The sequence below is a fragment of the Colletes latitarsis genome, chromosome 1, assembly GCF_051014445.1.
Source record: "Colletes latitarsis isolate SP2378_abdomen chromosome 1, iyColLati1, whole genome shotgun sequence".
NCBI lineage: Eukaryota > Metazoa > Arthropoda > Insecta > Hymenoptera > Colletidae > Colletes > Colletes latitarsis.
The window spans coordinates 50,315,712-50,333,038 of NC_135134.1; the positions used below are offsets into that span (position 1 = coordinate 50,315,712).

At 41.6% G+C, this 17,327-nt stretch overlaps 1 protein-coding gene across 2 annotated transcripts in view; it reads left to right on the forward strand.

Annotated features, from left to right (window-relative positions):
• LOC143340409 (uncharacterized) overlaps window positions 1-17,280 on the forward strand; it is a 41,031-nt gene extending 23,751 nt beyond the window's left edge. For both annotated transcript variants that reach the window (XM_076762357.1, XM_076762447.1), the window contains exons 3-5: window positions 10,363-10,448; window positions 10,749-10,873; window positions 11,667-17,280. In XM_076762357.1, the coding sequence (XP_076618472.1) occupies window positions 10,363-10,448; window positions 10,749-10,873; window positions 11,667-12,215 (760 nt within the window). In that variant the 3' untranslated portion in view covers window positions 12,216-17,280. The remainder of the gene's footprint in view (window positions 1-10,362; window positions 10,449-10,748; window positions 10,874-11,666) is intronic.
• Window positions 17,281-17,327: the final 47 nt, after the last annotated feature.

A 17,327-nucleotide genomic window follows, 5' to 3' on the forward strand; every position in this document is an offset into this window, starting at 1 on the left:
AAAAGTGTTTGCACGTTGAATTTTCTCGGAGATAATTGCGCGTATGTATAGTTTGTCGTTACTATCCGCGACGGAAGATCGAGGAAAGCGCGTAAGCCGGCAGGCGGAGGTTTTCCTAGGCAGGAAAGAAACGGAAACGATGCTCATAGGCCCGACGCTCGAAGACCGATTATCATTAATTTATATAATCACGCATCGTTGCCGACGTCCTCGATCAAGATTATCCTTGCGCCCGGAACGAGAGTTCCCAGTCATCCATGCGTGCCCTATCCGCGCGCTGAAACGCCGGGTGTCTCGTATCCCGGCGCGATATATCAGCGGAACGTAGCTGTCTAGTGTTTCTTCTCACGCCGCGAGAAGAAGAAACGCAAAAATGCACGTCCTGTATGCCGTGCATCGAAGTCACTTTAACCCCCGTACGTGTGACCCGTTTTTACCAGACGCGAGGCCCACACGCGCAACACAATACGCGTTTCGTGACGCACCTTGAACCGAAATGCTCTATTTTCCTCGCCTGATAATAATAGAATAGAATACGCTCGGCAATAAGAGCAACGAACAGAGCAGGAAACAATTATATAAATTTATTGAAATGCATAGCTTGATATTCCAATAAATTCGTATAATTGCTTCCTGCTCTGTTTATTGCTACCAGTACCAACCGGGTATCATCCGCTGGAAGTTTTAAATAGATTTTAAAACGTGAAATAAGAGAACGTTTTCGTAGACCGATCGCTGGAGCTGAGCGGTAGAAAGAAAATTCCAATTTATTGCTCAATTTATTTAATTTCCTTTCACGGGCCGCGGCGCTGAAAACGTATTCGACTGCGTCGAACATGTTTCAAGAAAGTAGTCCGTCTTCGGGAATGAAGATGGATAGGCGTTGTTGCGGGAACACTATCTTCGGTACGTTTAGAATCTTATCTCGATAGATAAGTATCCGATCTAAGTTCCTGTTGCAATACGCACGAACCCATTCTTCTGCTCTACATACCAGCGTGAGTCGTTGTTTTCGTTTGCATTTTAGCTGTGAAAATTATGAACAATTAATATTAGATTTCGCGAGCGCGGCCTCGTAATCGCGAAAGACGAAATAAAGAACTTGCAACGAGTCGGGATCGTCGTTAACGAACAACTGCCTCAATTATACCTCGTCTAATACCTTTTCGGGTAACATAAATCTGATGTAAGGTAAATGTTTGGTTTACGAGTTATAGCGTATAATTTGAACCTTGTTTCGCGCTCGTGGTAACGAAATGGGCGTGAATGCGTATCGCGAAATAGAAATAACGTTACCATTAAGTAGGATACGATGTGAAAGATCTGAAAACATACTTATCTTCTCTTTTATGCTGCACCAGGTAATGCTACGTACATACCTCTCTCGTTCGAATTTCCTGCAAGTGGATTTAAATGGTCTTAAACGTCTGGAATCTGTTTAATCGGTAACTCGTGTTTACTTTGAGATGAATTTAACTTTTGCTAGATCATATTAGGTACCTTTAACCTACGAAAGCAAGGTGAAAAGGTAAGTTTCTGCAAATAGAGCTGTTTTACAGTTCGACCTAAATTGTTATACACATCGGCCTGGATAATAATATACGATTGCTCAAACACGACTGATACGGTCGACAAAGTGTCGAGTCTGGTCGTAGTAAAATTGCTCGAAATGCTCGTAAACCGAATCACGTGTGCAGTTACAGCAATATTTGCATAATGCTAGCGTCAGATTCGCCACCAAGAAATTCTCGTACGATGTTTTCAGAGCAAATAACACAGAGAAAAGGAAAGTAACGACGGTTGGACGAGTGAAATTAGCTTTTGATCTTCGAAGCGCGGTCGTGTCGGGCACTGCGATTTGAGATAATAAAATTAGCATAGAATAAGATTTAGGAGCAGAGGAACTCTTCTCTGCTTAGAAATACTGTTAATTAAAATGCAGTTTCTTCGTATAATACGCGACTCTGCTCGGGAACAATGTCCGTTTACGACAAAACGCGCGTGCGAATTTTGCGCAAGCATGCGAACACGCTGTACCATTTTTAATTGTTTATAGAAACGTACGATCGGTTGCATAAGTTGCACAGTTTCCTTACCATTTTTCCCATTTATAAACCACATTTTTTAAACGGGGACCGGATTTTTGCGAGATTTGATCAGCAACCGACGAGTTAAGGGAAAAACCGGCCTGTCCGGACCGGAAACCGGATGGGTGGCAACTTTGTTACTAACCCTACGATCAAACGTTGCACCAAGAATCGTCGGAACAGGTTGCATAACAAGAGGAGTCGAATCGAGCGACAAACCAAAAGAAGATACATAGATTTCGGTGGAACGATGGGAAGTCGACAACCGACGTGGAATTTTATACGATTTGTTTTGTCGTTTGAGATTTCTTCGAAACACCTGCTCCGATAATCGAAATCGATGTCCACCTTCCAGGTGGTTGCTACATCCTGTCGTGCCATTTGTTAAAAATATATTTCTAGAATTAAAAAGAAATTTTAATAATTGTCTAAGGATCGTCTTCCTAGCGGAAATCTCTCTCGGATCCGCGCCAGGTGAACGATGAAACGGAACCGTCGTGGAAACGATTCCGTCGTTTTCCATTTTCTTTTTTTTTCTTTTTTCTTCGAACAATAGGTCGACTTGACTGATAACTGCGGCTATCGATCGTCCCGCGACACCTATTTTTAACCCGTGTTATCACAGAACCTACATCCAACCGACTGCTTACAAAATGCTTCCGCGCGTACCTGGCCGGACGAGATATGGCGGACGATTAAAAATTGCAGCCCCGTGTTCGCTGTCACGATTCACTGTTATCGTTCGTCGACTTGGCTCCGGGCTTTCCAGACAATTCCAAGATTCCGCTGGATCCCTGAATAGAGAACTCTTTCATCGCGCGAAAGCGGAAGCAATTTTCAATTTCATAATTTAAAGATGGTAAAAAAACGAACCGTTGAATCGATTAAGAATTTTATTAGTATTTCGAATACAAATTTCACCCATTTTGCCGTCGTGATTCGGAGACTGTGTTCGGCGAACGGAAAGAGAGATCCCTTATCACGAACCATTTAAGTAATGAGCCTGGCACTTAGCCGAGCCGCTTGTCTTTCGTTCTCCGGCTCTCTGCGAGTTTCGTGGCTCGCTTTTTCCCTCGTTCGTAGGAAAACCATTCAACGAACGCCGAAACAGCGTTGGAGCGACAACGACTCGGCGCGGTTGTTGGAACCTGCCATTAAAGTCGTCGGTGCTTTCGGAGAGCGTGTCTACGCACCCGAGGGCGCTTCTTTTCTCGTAACAATGCCACTTCACAGACTGACGGTTACCTTTGGCCGGACAATCTCGACTCGAAGACGAGTGAAAGCTGGATACGATGTACAGGGTGGATTGCAAATGCGTGTCAGTATTTTTAGGAAACGCAAGTGCGTAGATAGGTCAATGGGTATCGTAGGCTCACGGAGAGTCGGACGAAACGTGTTTCGATGTAGTCGCGCAGTAATTAGTCGTTACACGCTTTTAAAGATTTACCCCGATCGTCGTGTCGGAAGCTTGCGTTCCGTAGATCCGACTGCGTTAAAGCCCGGTCGCGAGCCGGCAAATTTATTCCGTTTCCCCTGTCCCGAGAAAGAGTAAAAAAAAGGTTTCTAGACGCCAGATTCGAGAAGGCGTGGAATGCCAAGTGGTACACTCGAGAAACGGAGAGTGAAAGAGAGAAGAAAGAGGGATGAAGTCCGAGGAGATCCACGCGTGTGCTGGGTCCGCGGTCTGACGCACGAAACCGCCCGAGAACAGAAACCAGACACGCGTGTAACGTTAAACCCGGGGCCATCGATGAAAAACGAATGACGCGACCGGGACGCGATGGACTTTTTAATGACAGATAAAATCTCCGAGTTACGGATCATTCGGATCCCGTCGCGCCATATCCCGGTGCCCCGTCCCTTCGATCACTGGCACAGTGTGAAATTCGGGGATCAGATAACCCTGCACGCGTAAATTTTGTAACGTCTTGTAATAATGACTCAATCCTTCTTCGTGCTCGTCCTTTTCTCCCTCTCGATCTCGTTCTATCCCTGCTGGATATTTCCCGATGTCTACGATATCGTTCGAAAAGGGACGATAGTTAGGCGACACACGCTGTGTAACTTGCAAGTAGATCGAATTTTAGATAATTTCTGTCCAACGCTGCTAGGAAAGGTAAAATAGGTTTTACCTTTTACCACAGGTTTACACTCACTGCAAAACACTCTGCACGAGAAGTTACTTCTGACGGGGATTGTTATTGACTTACCTTGTACTTGGTTCGGTAGAAGCGTCAGGAAACGGTCACGGTGTCGAAGCCTCGTAAAGCGCACAATGCCTCGGTTACACCGGTCTAGCCGAGGAACAGGTGCGAGTCGGTCGTTCTGTAACGGTTTTGTCGTCCCTTAGGAAGGTTCCACGGCCACCCTTAATTTCGGAGTCATTAAACCTCCTCTTTCCTTACTCCACCTGGGTAAAACGATGAAACGAATGAAAATTCTTGGGGTACCTAGGTTCCACGACCTCTCTTCTTCCTTGGAGCCACAGAAAACTATACCCATTTATTAAAAAATTACCTATAGTTCTCTTGCAGTTAGCTAATTTAATATCCTAATCTTTTTCATCAGAAATTATTTCACGGACCTTACACGCGTTTAAAAATAGTCTTTATTATAATAATTATCCATAGTTTCGTCAATCTTTTGCAATATAAATAAGGAAGTATACATTTGCCTTGATTGAATTTGCAAAGATTGAATTTTGGTCACGAAATGCCGATTTCCGGATCATCGTGCGAACGCAATGTTCAGGACTTTGTTAGTTTCTTTTAACCCGACACGATTACAGCACCTGTCGGAAGGCATCGGCGGAGTTTCACTCTTGCATGCGTATGATCCATCATCCACGGTAGTCCATACGATCCACCCGTATGATCCATCATCCAGTAACCGTTTACGATCCACACCGTGGAAATGCCGATCCGCGATGCTATTCTCGTTCCGTCGTGTGTCGTCTGGCGACGATCATTTAGAAGCCTATCGCCCGACGATACGTTTCCGTCGTTCCCTATCATTTTCTTCGAGCTTTTCAACACGTAAAGTACCGTTTCGTATTAGTCTAATCGACTTCGGTATCAAATCATTAATTTTAAATGTCCGTTAAATATCTATAGCGTTATACCAAGTGCTAAGATGATCGGTAAACTATCGATGACCTTAAAAAAAAAAATACGATAAAGATTCACGTTTCTTCGAACGAACGTTCGTTCATAACTGATAACGACAACCAGTTACTGCTTGTAATTTATGTACAATTAAATAAGTCAGTTTCACTTCTGAGTCACTCCTAAATAATAAACGATATCGAACAAGTTACTTTCGACTTGCGGTACTTCGCGTCGTATAATTTATAGGATTCGCAGAAACCAGTTGGAACAGATTATGCATACGATTTCGTAATAATTCATTCGAACGATAATGTTATACGATGGCATTAATTTGTACGATTTACATAATGCAGCTAGAATAAATAATTCATGCAACGAACCGATAATTCGCACAAGAAACAAATAACTTTCGTTATTAAAGTGTTATCCGTGTGAAATAGAAAATGCTCTTGGAATCGCCGCGTAACAGTTGGATAATGTTCCCTGGCAGCTGCCGCGATATCGATTCTATCCCGATCGACTTCCGGTTCGGTTCGCTAACTTTTTTCCATCCCCGTTCGCGTCGAATCTTTCGGAAATCGATGCGCTTCCAACGCGGAAATTGGCGTGGCGCGATCGAACCGATCGTATCGCGTGGCTTCTGGCCGGAAGTGCATCCCGATCGCGACGTCCTGATTGCGTCGCGAGGAACGAAACCATTCTAATTCGTCGCGTAAACTTTTTTACCTTTTCGTAAACAGGACATTTTCGATTACGGAAACGTCGATATACAGCGTGGATCTGGAGGCTGTCCAATTTTCTTGGGGAAGAAAAGTCCGATAAAAAGCAAACTACGTACCGATCGTTCCAAGAACCCCGACCAAATGGCAATAAAAATATTGCCCCCGGGACCCTCGAGTATCTACCTAGGTTATTTTAGCCTAAAGTCAGCCTAGCCTGGAGCGTCAGACGTCTTTCCTTTCATTCCGTAGACGCAAATAGTTGATCTTAGGCGTCTCGTTTCATGCGATTCCGCGTTGGGTTTCGTTTGGGCGTTGCTCCGTGGGCTTGTCGCTCGCGCAGCGAACCATTTCGCAAGAGGCTGCCCGCATTTTCTCCAACTACGACTGCGTACACGCTACGACGATACTTTGTTCAAATAAAACCCCGCGATATCGAGCAAGGAATCTACGTTGGATTCAGCCTCGTGTCTTAACGTTGCCACAATCCACCTTCGATCATTTTTCTTACGCGAAACCGTTTGTAACCGTGTTTCGTAGACCTTGTGTTTTCTCTGGCGATTCCACGAGACCGAGTCCCAGCCCCTGAATCAGAATAATGAAGCTCGTGGAAGCATTAATCTTGGAACTCGTCTATCTCCGAGGTAAATTGTTATACGCGTGCTGGCTGAGCGTGGTTCTCCGGAAACGAAGGCAACCATACCCCTTGTAACACGTGATTTTCCGCATATCCGTCAAAAGGATCATCGGTCAGTGACTTTTGGGCCGCGAATGCAGTCGTTGAGGTCAATTAATGATGCATCCAGCGAATATAGATGAGCTTTAAGGGTATTTTCGTTCTTGGCCGCTGTTGGGTCAATGTTTCCACGGATTCGTTCCTTCCTTCCGTTCTATTTGGATTTCCTGAATACTCGCTGTTCCGAGGATTAGGAACTAGAGAATAGAATTATATAACTTCTAGTCCTTGATCATTATAAAAAAGACAATGTAAAGGTTTTCGTTCGTATTATTCTTAACATCCACGGTGCCCTCGGCGTCCGTGGATCACCAGTCTAAGAACCACTGCTCTATTCACTTCCTAGGAATGCGAGGCTGAAGAAGGGTCGATGTTTAAAATTCTGAGGCTCCGGCTACCCCTTAAGTCAAGAGTCTGCGTTCCCACATTAATCATTAAAGAAGGAAAAACGCTACGTCGTGCGGGGAACACGCGTTCGCGCGCCTCGAAAATCCGGTGGCTTCCTGGTTCAGGCGGGAAAGATGCGAGAGGATTTACCAAATATCATTGTCGCGGTCCAGAGCTTCTCCGTCGATCCTTATCTCCATTCATCTCCTCGAGCGAAACTATTTGACGGCGGGCTGAATAGGCTCAGACGGTTTTGTCGGAGTCTGTGTCGTCGCGCGCACCCGCCTTGTGATCATGAATGAAACCTCGTACCAAATCAAAGGGCAAGGGACTCTTCCTGCTTGAGCAAGATCAACGAGATCCGGTTGAATGGCGGCGGCCCCGGACGCCCGCTACTCCTAATCACACTTTGGGGGTGACAAATCGTTCAGCAGCGTCGACGGGATTTTTAATATTGGGTCGATCATAATCTTCTCGAGGAATCTCAAACGACCAGCTCCTCTTTTCACACCGATTTTAACGATATTTCGCAGACTTTGCCGGTCAATTACGAATAAAAATAAAAATAAAATATATTTTAGTAATAGATCCATATACAGGGTGTTCAACCATCCCTGGGAAAAATTTTTAAAGGAGATTCTAGAAGCCAAAATAATACGAAAATCAAGGATACTAATTTATTGATTGAGACTTCGTTAAAAAGTCACGGTATATTTTCGGTAAAGAATTTTTTTCTCGAAAATGCACAGGATTTCGGGGGTATGTCTATTCACCAAAAATGATTGTAATTGACCCCCGCAACCGAAAATAATTTTTCCAGAACGATTTGAAATTTTTGAATTTTGTCGAAAAATTTCACACCTTCTCGAATTTTTTTCTAGAAAGTGGGTAGGATTTCGGAAGTATGTCTATTCACCAAAAATGATTGTAATTGACCCCAGCAACCAAAAATAATTTTTTCAGAGTGATTTGATGTTATGTAATTTAATTTTTTAATAACTGTTTAACGAAGCCTCAATCAAGAAATTGATATTTTCTCTAGAATCTCTCATTAAAATTTTTCCCAGGGATGGCCGACCACTCTGTACACGTTTGAACGTTCTTGTAACCAGGCAACTTCGCTCGTAATAAATGTGTAGATTAATAGAGCATTTGTTGGACGCGAAATGCGGGTCAAAGAACCGTCTAATACTGTTAAAATCACCGGTTCGATCTCGATGGTCAACGAACACGCGATTCGTTAGCCACTCGACGCTGCTTGGTTCGCGTTCCTCTACGGTTGTCGGGGAATTTTTTTTAAACGATCCCCATCGAGTTGGGAGAAAAATTGGCGTGACTCGATTTGGAGAAAAATATCGAATGCAAATTTACTCCGCTCGTTACTAACGAGACACCGCGTATTTACGAGTCACTCTCCTCGGTTCCCATCCTCCGGAGACGTTGCATCAGTTTTACGGGACGGTTTTGCATCACGGAGTTTCGCGGGAAGACGATCGAAAGCGGAAAATGGAACCGCGACAGGAATACCTAAACGCGGAAGGTTAAATTTACGCGGCCGCCTCGCGGAAAGCCGAGTCGTAGGAATTAGTCTAGGATGATTTCATTGGTACGGTGCACTTGAAACGTATCCAAAGAGGTCGCCGACCTCGAAAACGGTGGTAGCAACGGCTTCGTGGGAATTTCTCATTGTGCCCGTTCGAATGAGGCTTGTTTAAAATCAGCACGTAGCCGAGGATTCGTCCGTTTTTGTTCGAGAACCGGCGACTCGACTCGATAGACACTCGAACCCGGCGACGACTCTTCCAAAGAAATCGGCTACTCGCCTGGAAAGACTAATTTCGTAAACGATTTATCGGGCTTCTGGAACGCGCCTTTATTAATCTCCGTAACGAAATGAATTTACGTAAACGAAACGTGACGAGGATCCTTCGAAGAGAAACTTTGGCGTAAGTTGGATGTGACTTCTGACTTCTAATCTTTACCGAGCGATCCTCATTAACTTTCATCGTTGTACTTAACGGATTCGAGCCAGTCGTTCTCGTAGACACACTCGACAAGCTGTTTCGCATCGGAAACACTTTCACTGATTCCATTTAAACGTGCTATATTTTACCGATGAGCTCCGATCCGGAGACGGGCAAAATTTGATTCGAATAATAGCATAACAATTTATCTGTTCGTAAAGTACAGTTTCTGATCGTTATTATTTGAACGATCGAATGAAATTTTTACGCGTTACCAAGAACGTCGAACCGAACGTTCGCGAACAGGGACTTAATTAGGTCCAATTGAAGCGTTGGGAACGATTCGTTGTTGTCTCACCCGGAGCGTGTCACGATATAAGAAGGGAGAATCGCCCTCATACGGGTACTTAAGGGCGTCGTAGAGATATTTACGACTAATCGAGGAAGATTATTCCAAGAAACGGTTCTCTGGCAGCAGTGTTCTTAGAGCAGAGATTAGTCGCGGCTGAGAAACATTCATCGAGTCGTGTTTCCATCGCGACCATAAATTTGCTCGGGACGTCCGACCAGACTTCCACGGACGATCCGCTGTCGAGAAATCTGATGATAGGGGAAACGCGATACTACAGTCAGGCTGACGAAAGAATCAACTTGGGAGTCGAAACTCCACTGGTTTCCTTGCCCGATGACTCGAATCCTCGGACTCGGACAGTAATCGGTGAAAGTAGTGATGGGAACGAACCTATCGCGCGTATTTTTGTTCGTACATGACGATGGAAGTTGCGTTTCGTGGATGAGCCCACGTCGAACGAGTTAATTCTTTCCTCGACCTTGCTATAGTCAAATTCCACGAAAATAAAATTAACTCCAGGGTTAAGTGGCTACGATGGTTGCGCGGGGAAAAGTACCAATTGCGGCGAAAGCATTTGTGGTCACGGCTTAAATTAGTCCACTTGCGGTTGGCCAAACGCAATAGCCGACCGTATGGTGTTCATTTTGTTAGCAATAATAAATTTACGTCTACTTCTAAGATCCACGGAATAGATCCTCTATCCCCTCCCTTGGAATTATTATTTCTATTACAGTATCGTCAAGGACCCAATTTTAATTTTAATCTACAAGTACCATATTGAACTTTGCTATACGATTCTGGATTCTGGTGGTCTTCAAGAAGGTACGAATTTGTGTTTACCAAAAAATCGTCGTCGAGACCAACCTCACGCTTGGAATTCCACGTTCTGTTAATGATAATATTTGAGATGCGACGGACTGGCCGACTGGAACTTGTTCCTTTATAAATAACTCGTTCAATTATCGTGGAACTGCGAAATTCACTTTTCCGTTGATTTTTCTTTGTTTCAGGAGTAACAAGTACCTGCAAAAATCGTCCATCAGCCGCATATGCGCTGTCGGAGGCTTTTTCATTAGCATTCCTGTCTTTTTAACTGGTAAGAAACGTGTCTCTTAACTATGGATCGTTCTTATTAAAAATTAATTCAAATTATTTAAGAAAGAAGAGTAAGGCTTGTAAAGTTATGTAAGTGTCCTCGATTGTCCGATACTATACATCGAATGTTCCTAGAATCGCGTTTTAAATTTAGCGTTGAAACGTTCGATCGACAGAAACCATATTTACTACTATACGGTGAACTACAGTACTAAACGTAGAAATGTATTTATTTTCGGTTAATTTAATTTCTCATTTTTGCATTAAGTATGTATTATGACGTGTCTGGAAATATTTTCAGGCATGATATTATACACGTTCATCCAGTTTCATTCGACACCGGCTATCGTCACGTCGGTTTTCATTGGGCTTGGCATCGTATTTTGTGGATGCGCCATGGTCCACAACGTCTTCGTGTGGCAGAGGGTAAGAATCTATTTTGTTCCACAACCTCACGATATTATTATAAATAATTCATAGATAGTTCCCCTTCGAAAACTCTTTATATTGTTAACTGTGTAAAATTTGCTGTAACGAAATGGCGTTCGTATTTGCATAATTTTCCGGAAAGTGGTATCACGCGGAATCACGATCGCGACTTATTAGCATATCAAACGGTCAATATCACCGATCGGTTTTTATTTACGCGCTGCACGGCAGTCCGTGAGCATTCCAGCGCGGAACTGGATTTATAAATAACTGTACGCATAATTCGCGTGTATTTTCGTACCTCGTGTATCTATTTTCGAGTGTTTGCAAACTGCCGCGTATTATACGAAGCGATTGACCCGCGTGAGAATTACCAGCTAGAGTCAACAAATAAATCCTCGTGCTTTATTCCGTAATGTATTCCGTAATTACCGGAAAAGGTGAAAATGTTTTAATTGTTCGTATCGGTTCGTTATATGGGATCGTAAAGTATGGCCTTCGTCTTTGGACGTCTCGTCTCGTCGTTAAAAGCAACGGAGATATTTTAGGTGTTTGTGTCGAATGTTGATCCCATCCCTAGCTATAAGGCTCGATTAAGTCGTTTACGTGAACCGCATCGAACACGGTATTCCCATCGATATCGCGTTTACCGTAAGCACCTTTTAATTCCCATCACGAATCCCTGGCGACCCGTTACCTATAGAACCGGGCATGCCCGTCGCGGACACGTTTCCCAAGGCGTTCGCGATTTCTCATGCCTCCTACTAACGTTGCTCGTCCTCGTTTCCAGGAGAAGACGAACGCCGTGAAGGCGTTGGCGCGCGAACAGTGCGAGGCGGCGGTCCAGCTTCAGCGACAGCAGCAGCTCCAGCAGCATCAGACCGGCCAGCCGCATCTGCAGCAGCAACAACAGCAACAGCACCGCGGCCCGTTGACGATGCAGCACCACTCGGGCTGCGCGACGAAAGTCGGCCCCCCGACGGGCCCAACGAACGCCAGTAACCATCCGACGCACGGACGAGCGGCGCAATACCAGCACTATCATCATCACCATCATCATCGGCACGTGTCGATGTCACCGCCCCTGTTGCTCTCATCGCCGGCTCCAATGGCGGCGACGCACAATCACCTGAACGTCAGCAGCCACAGGAACATCGTCACGCCGCCGGACACGCCCGGGGACAGGTCGCCACCGAGTCCGGGGAACAAGCTGAACAGGTCGCAACATCTACCGCGAGAAGCCAGCGGCAGCGTCAGCCCTGGACTTCCGGCGGCCACCCTGGATCTCAGCAGCGCCGCGACCACCAACAGCCCCCACGAACTCTCCACTCTGGTCTAGGATCGAGTCCGGAGCCTCAACAGTGTGCCGCCGCGATCTTTTACTTTGATCCAGTCGCTGCGACCAATGATCCTCGCAATCTGTCCATCGACAGTGAATCGGAAGACTTTAAGGGGTTGCCCCTTTCGCGCGAGTCAACAATAGGTAATACAGTAGTCCCTCGTTTGAGGATCCACTCTAATTTGAAGCCTGAAAAAGATGGCGTTGCTCGGGAATCTTTATTGGGTAAAGTAACAACGATATTTGAACCGTTCTAGAACCTTGGTACTATTGGGAGACGAGATGTTGAGACACTACACCCCCAAAACTAAATGACTGACTTTCAGGTTCTTGGTTATTATTGGCTAAATCGATCGCGTAACGAAGAATACGACAGTGTAGGGTGCAGCAACGATAAACGATATTAGTATAGACATAAACTCAAGCGTCCTGTAGCATGTGTAGTTTGTAATGTCGCTAAAGTATCTACTGGACGTTTCAGAAATACATTTTAATACTCCAGGAGCTGAATTTAGAAGCTATATTCTATTAGAATATATTGTAACCTTTGGATTTTCGAATTGTCGCATTTTGAACTTTTGCCAGATGTTCTCTTGTCTTACTGTGCGTCGTTTAGTGTCTCAAAGTTGCGTCTCCCAATAGTACAGTACTGGTCCTCTTCTTTCAATCAAACCGAGTCGGCCAGATTTCTTGCGGAGACATTTGGGCGAGACTTTATGTTCGAAACCGATCGAACTCGAACGAGCCGCTCAAATGGATTTTTAATTACACAGCTGCCGGTCACTCGAGTCGATAGTCCCTCAAGTTAAAAAAGAAAATAAACAGTGGTAGTGGTGAGACCGTCGCAAGTATCCCTTAAGACTTGGGGTCTATTGAAGAGTCTTGCTCTCAGAAGTTAAGGGTTTTTAGGAAAGTCGACCTTGTGGCAGTGACGAGTGACGAGGCAACTTCTACCACGAAGACGTATCTGTGTGAAAGAACCGTTGATTCTTGAGAAGAAAACTCACCAACGGATCCCAGACATGACGCAGACTGGTGCAAGAAACGAGACAGTACCATATTTAATAACTTTCCCGATATTAATTAACACTTCCACGCCTGTTTTCTATATCTAGGAATGTCATTTTTTGAGGATACAAGCGATGGTCGTTCCTTTTGTATTGCTGCTTTTAATCTATCCATTTCATTCTGATCAAAATAAGTTTAAACGGGACTTCGTTTCGACTATTTTTAATTATAATGTATTTAAATTGTTTCTAAATATCTTTCAACTACGTATAATTAAAAATAGTCTGACCAGTCTCACCAATCTATCGATAATCCTTTTATAAAGATGCAATGAGATATATACAAATTGTATAATTTGCATTAGTAGCTGCCACGTGGCGTCGCTTTCAAGGTCAGCCAGCCAGTTTTTTTAGATCCACAGTTGCCGACCCTGCAAATCGACGAGTATCCCACATCAAAGAAAAAAATTTAGGTGGAGATGACTCCTGCATCTTTTCGGCGGGGACAAGACTTAGTCGACTAGCGTGGGAATACTGTACTTGTGATTTTTGTAAAGAAACTACAAAGTATTTTAGTTTATAATCTTGCTTATATATTTATTCGTGTTTGGAAAGGGTTTACAAATTTTTATATGAAAAGAAAGTTAATATTTAAAATGTTATAGGCTGGAATGTAAGTCGTGTGTTATGCCATGACTTTTATGGCATCCTTTCAGTTTAAAATCAGTAATTCAGAGTTATTCATCTATAAAATTTCTATCCCAGTTCGTAGACAACAATCAGTGAAAAAAAAAAAAAATGAAATGCAACAAAATGACAGCATATAACGCGAGAAACAGAGAAGTCTCACGACTTGCTGAAAGGAAATGAATCCTTGAATCTGGGGAAAATATATCGGTCTTGAAAGCGAGTACTACTGTAATTGAATTCTTCTGAAGCAACTTAAAATTAAAAAGGAAAAGTTGTAGATTGAGTTACGAAAAGTTACAGTTTGTCGAGTCGTATCATTGGAGCAGAAACATTATTTGTAAAATTACGTTTAACTTCGTTGCACGTTCCGGAACTTTCGAACGATTTGCAACGGAATCAGCAAAGTTGATTTATTGGTTGGCGTGGGAGAACAACGAGTGACCGTTTCCAAAGAAAGAATTACAATAATGAGGCATTTGCAAGATAATATAAACGTTTTACGTACGACGAGCTTAAATTACAAAATTGATTAAGAAGTCGATTTCTAACAAGTTGAATATTCGAAATTGTTACAAAGAAAATTGTTAAAAATATCGAAGTTGCTCGTTGACTGTCATGGATCGGAAACGATACGTCTGCACATAAAAAAAAAAACAACTAATTTATACCCGCATGGATCTTGCCATTTCTTTATTATTATTATTAATCATGCGAAACCTCTAGTCCTAGGTTACTTTCGTTTTCACGAAAGAATAAGATTTTCGGATTCTGACTATCGCGCGATCATGCGATTACAAGTTCTTCGTAGCGTACGTGTAAGAAGCTTTTACAGAGTTCAAATCTCGAAGTATAGAAGGCTGAGTCGTTGGTTGACAAATAATTAAGGGCATTCCATTAAAAATAGAGTGAATCCATTTTTATCGAACGAGTTGATCCCTTCGTGACGATCAAATTGTTCGCCATCGTTTCAGTCAATTTATATTGTTACAATATCAGTTGTGTATTTTCCTTTTATGGTTTATTCTTTGAGGCTGGTACTTGTAATCGTATTTAGTGTGATTTTTCAATGCAATAGTGAATCGACCAAGAAACCAATCTACATTATACAGTACTTAATTTAGAGGTTAAAAGAAGCTGAAGTTGAAACAAACTGACGTGTGCACGAAGGGGTTAAACGTATGTTTGTTTTTTATTGTATGCATTTTTTTCTAATTTTCTTTTACAATTATCAGCTTAATTTCACGCATCGCATTAAAACTACGTAGAATTATTGTATTACTCGTACAATGTATGCAAACGTACGTGTCATCAGACCGTGGCAATCGATAATTTGAGATTTGAACTTCATCAGATTTATATCGAATGTAAATCATCTTGATTCTACTATTTAATCGTTTATACTTTGTGTTTGTTCCTTTTTTATGCAGGCTATAGCTTAATCGCTTCCAATAATTACAAATACTAAGTTGGAGACCGATATAAGTTTAGACTTAAACGCTTAGAGTTATTCGAACGGCAATAAAAATACATTTTGTTGCATGTGCCCTCTGTAAAAGACAATCAATTCTTTGTATAGAGCAAATTATAAGAATAACAATATATATATATATATCATATATATATATATCTTCTTTTCTTATTAGTAGAGTGTTTATTTTTGAATTATTGAACATTATTTGTACGTGAGCATATTTATAATTTTTCTTAGTTAAGTGTAAAACAAAAAGAAAAATCAATGATCATTCGATACGCAAGACTCGGAAAAATACGATTCGATGTATTTGAATACATACGACGATCTAAAAAAAAAACAGAAATCGAAGAATTTAAGAACATGTACTACTCGCAAACAAACAAAAGAAGGAAAAGGCCAGTTATTATAGGTCTCCTAAATAAGCCTGTCATAAAAATTTGTGATTTTCTAATCTTACAAATGACGCATGTACCTAGATTTGTCAAATTTTCAACACAGTCATAAGTATGTATTTATAATACAGCTGTGATTACGCAATATCAAAATATTATACCAAAATAATTGCAAAAATATAAATGCATAATAATAATACGAGAGTTTGATACGACTAACGATAATCTACTTCCTCTCGGTATAACATAATAAATAATAAATAAATGCAAGTTAATTGGATATTTCGTAACTGTTTTTGTAAGTAGTCTATGTTTCAACATTTTTCGACCTTTTTTTCGTTTAGATCTTTCCAGGTCTCATCGTCTTGTTTCGATATTCCCATACATTTATTTTGAAATTTTTTTTTCCATTGTAATTTAACACATTCGCTACCATGTGTTACATACGTGTAACTGCAATTATTTTTTTCTTTTATATCCATATAAACAAATAATGTAGAAGACCAATGTCACATTATGTTCGACACATTCAAAATACTCTGTTGGCCCGTTTAATAAATTTTATTTGTACATAGTTAAACGCATATACTATATTAAATAAAATCACTACGAATTCAAGGCGGCCTATGATGGACGTTTTTAAACCGAATGATGGTAGCGAACGTGTTACGATTTTCGATAAATCGTTGCTTAACAGGGTAAATGTTTACAAGGTGTTTATTGTCTTTACAATTGTCGACACTACGTGGACAAATTTTGTATAATAGAGAGTGTCGAGAGTACTTTAATTTCCATTGTTTAATCGTAATTGCAATGCCCGATTCGTTCAAAGAAACATTTAAAAAAGAGTTAATGATTTTTTATGACATAAAAATTCGACAACTTCGCATTAGCTTTTTTTTACAAAGTATTGTTAAAGTGATGTTTATAGAGGTCGGGTCGATATGTGAGGGACTAAGATCCATAGTGGTGTAAATAAAAAAATTTGAAGTTAATTCGATATTAAAATCGATAAAAATAAAAAACACAGGAAGGCTGAATTTTTTCTAAACAATATACAAAAGCATGATTTTGTAAAAATGTGTTGTATCCGACATAGACCACTATGATTCTCGGACTCTTGCGTGTGTAAATAGTATATAAAAAGATACAGAATATATAGATATATCACTTACATTCTGAGTTATATTTGAACTGGGTAGAGTAAGCAAATGAAAATATGTACATTTCATAACAACGTAATGTATACTTTATACCGAATCTGTAAGTAGTGTAGCAATAGAACATTTTACACGCAACACGTGACAATACATGAGTTAAATTATTTGTTGGGTCCATGTATAACATGCATAGTACAAAAGTGTTTTAGCTTTATGTACTGGTACTTACAAAATACCAATTTAATAGATGTATTCAGTATGTACCTAGTTAAGAAAAAAATAAATTATTCTGAACAAATAATGGGGATTCAAGTTCTATCAAGTATTTAGTAGACGTTTTAAAACATGAAATTCGTTGAAAAAAGTAAGTACCACATTTTTAAGTAGTC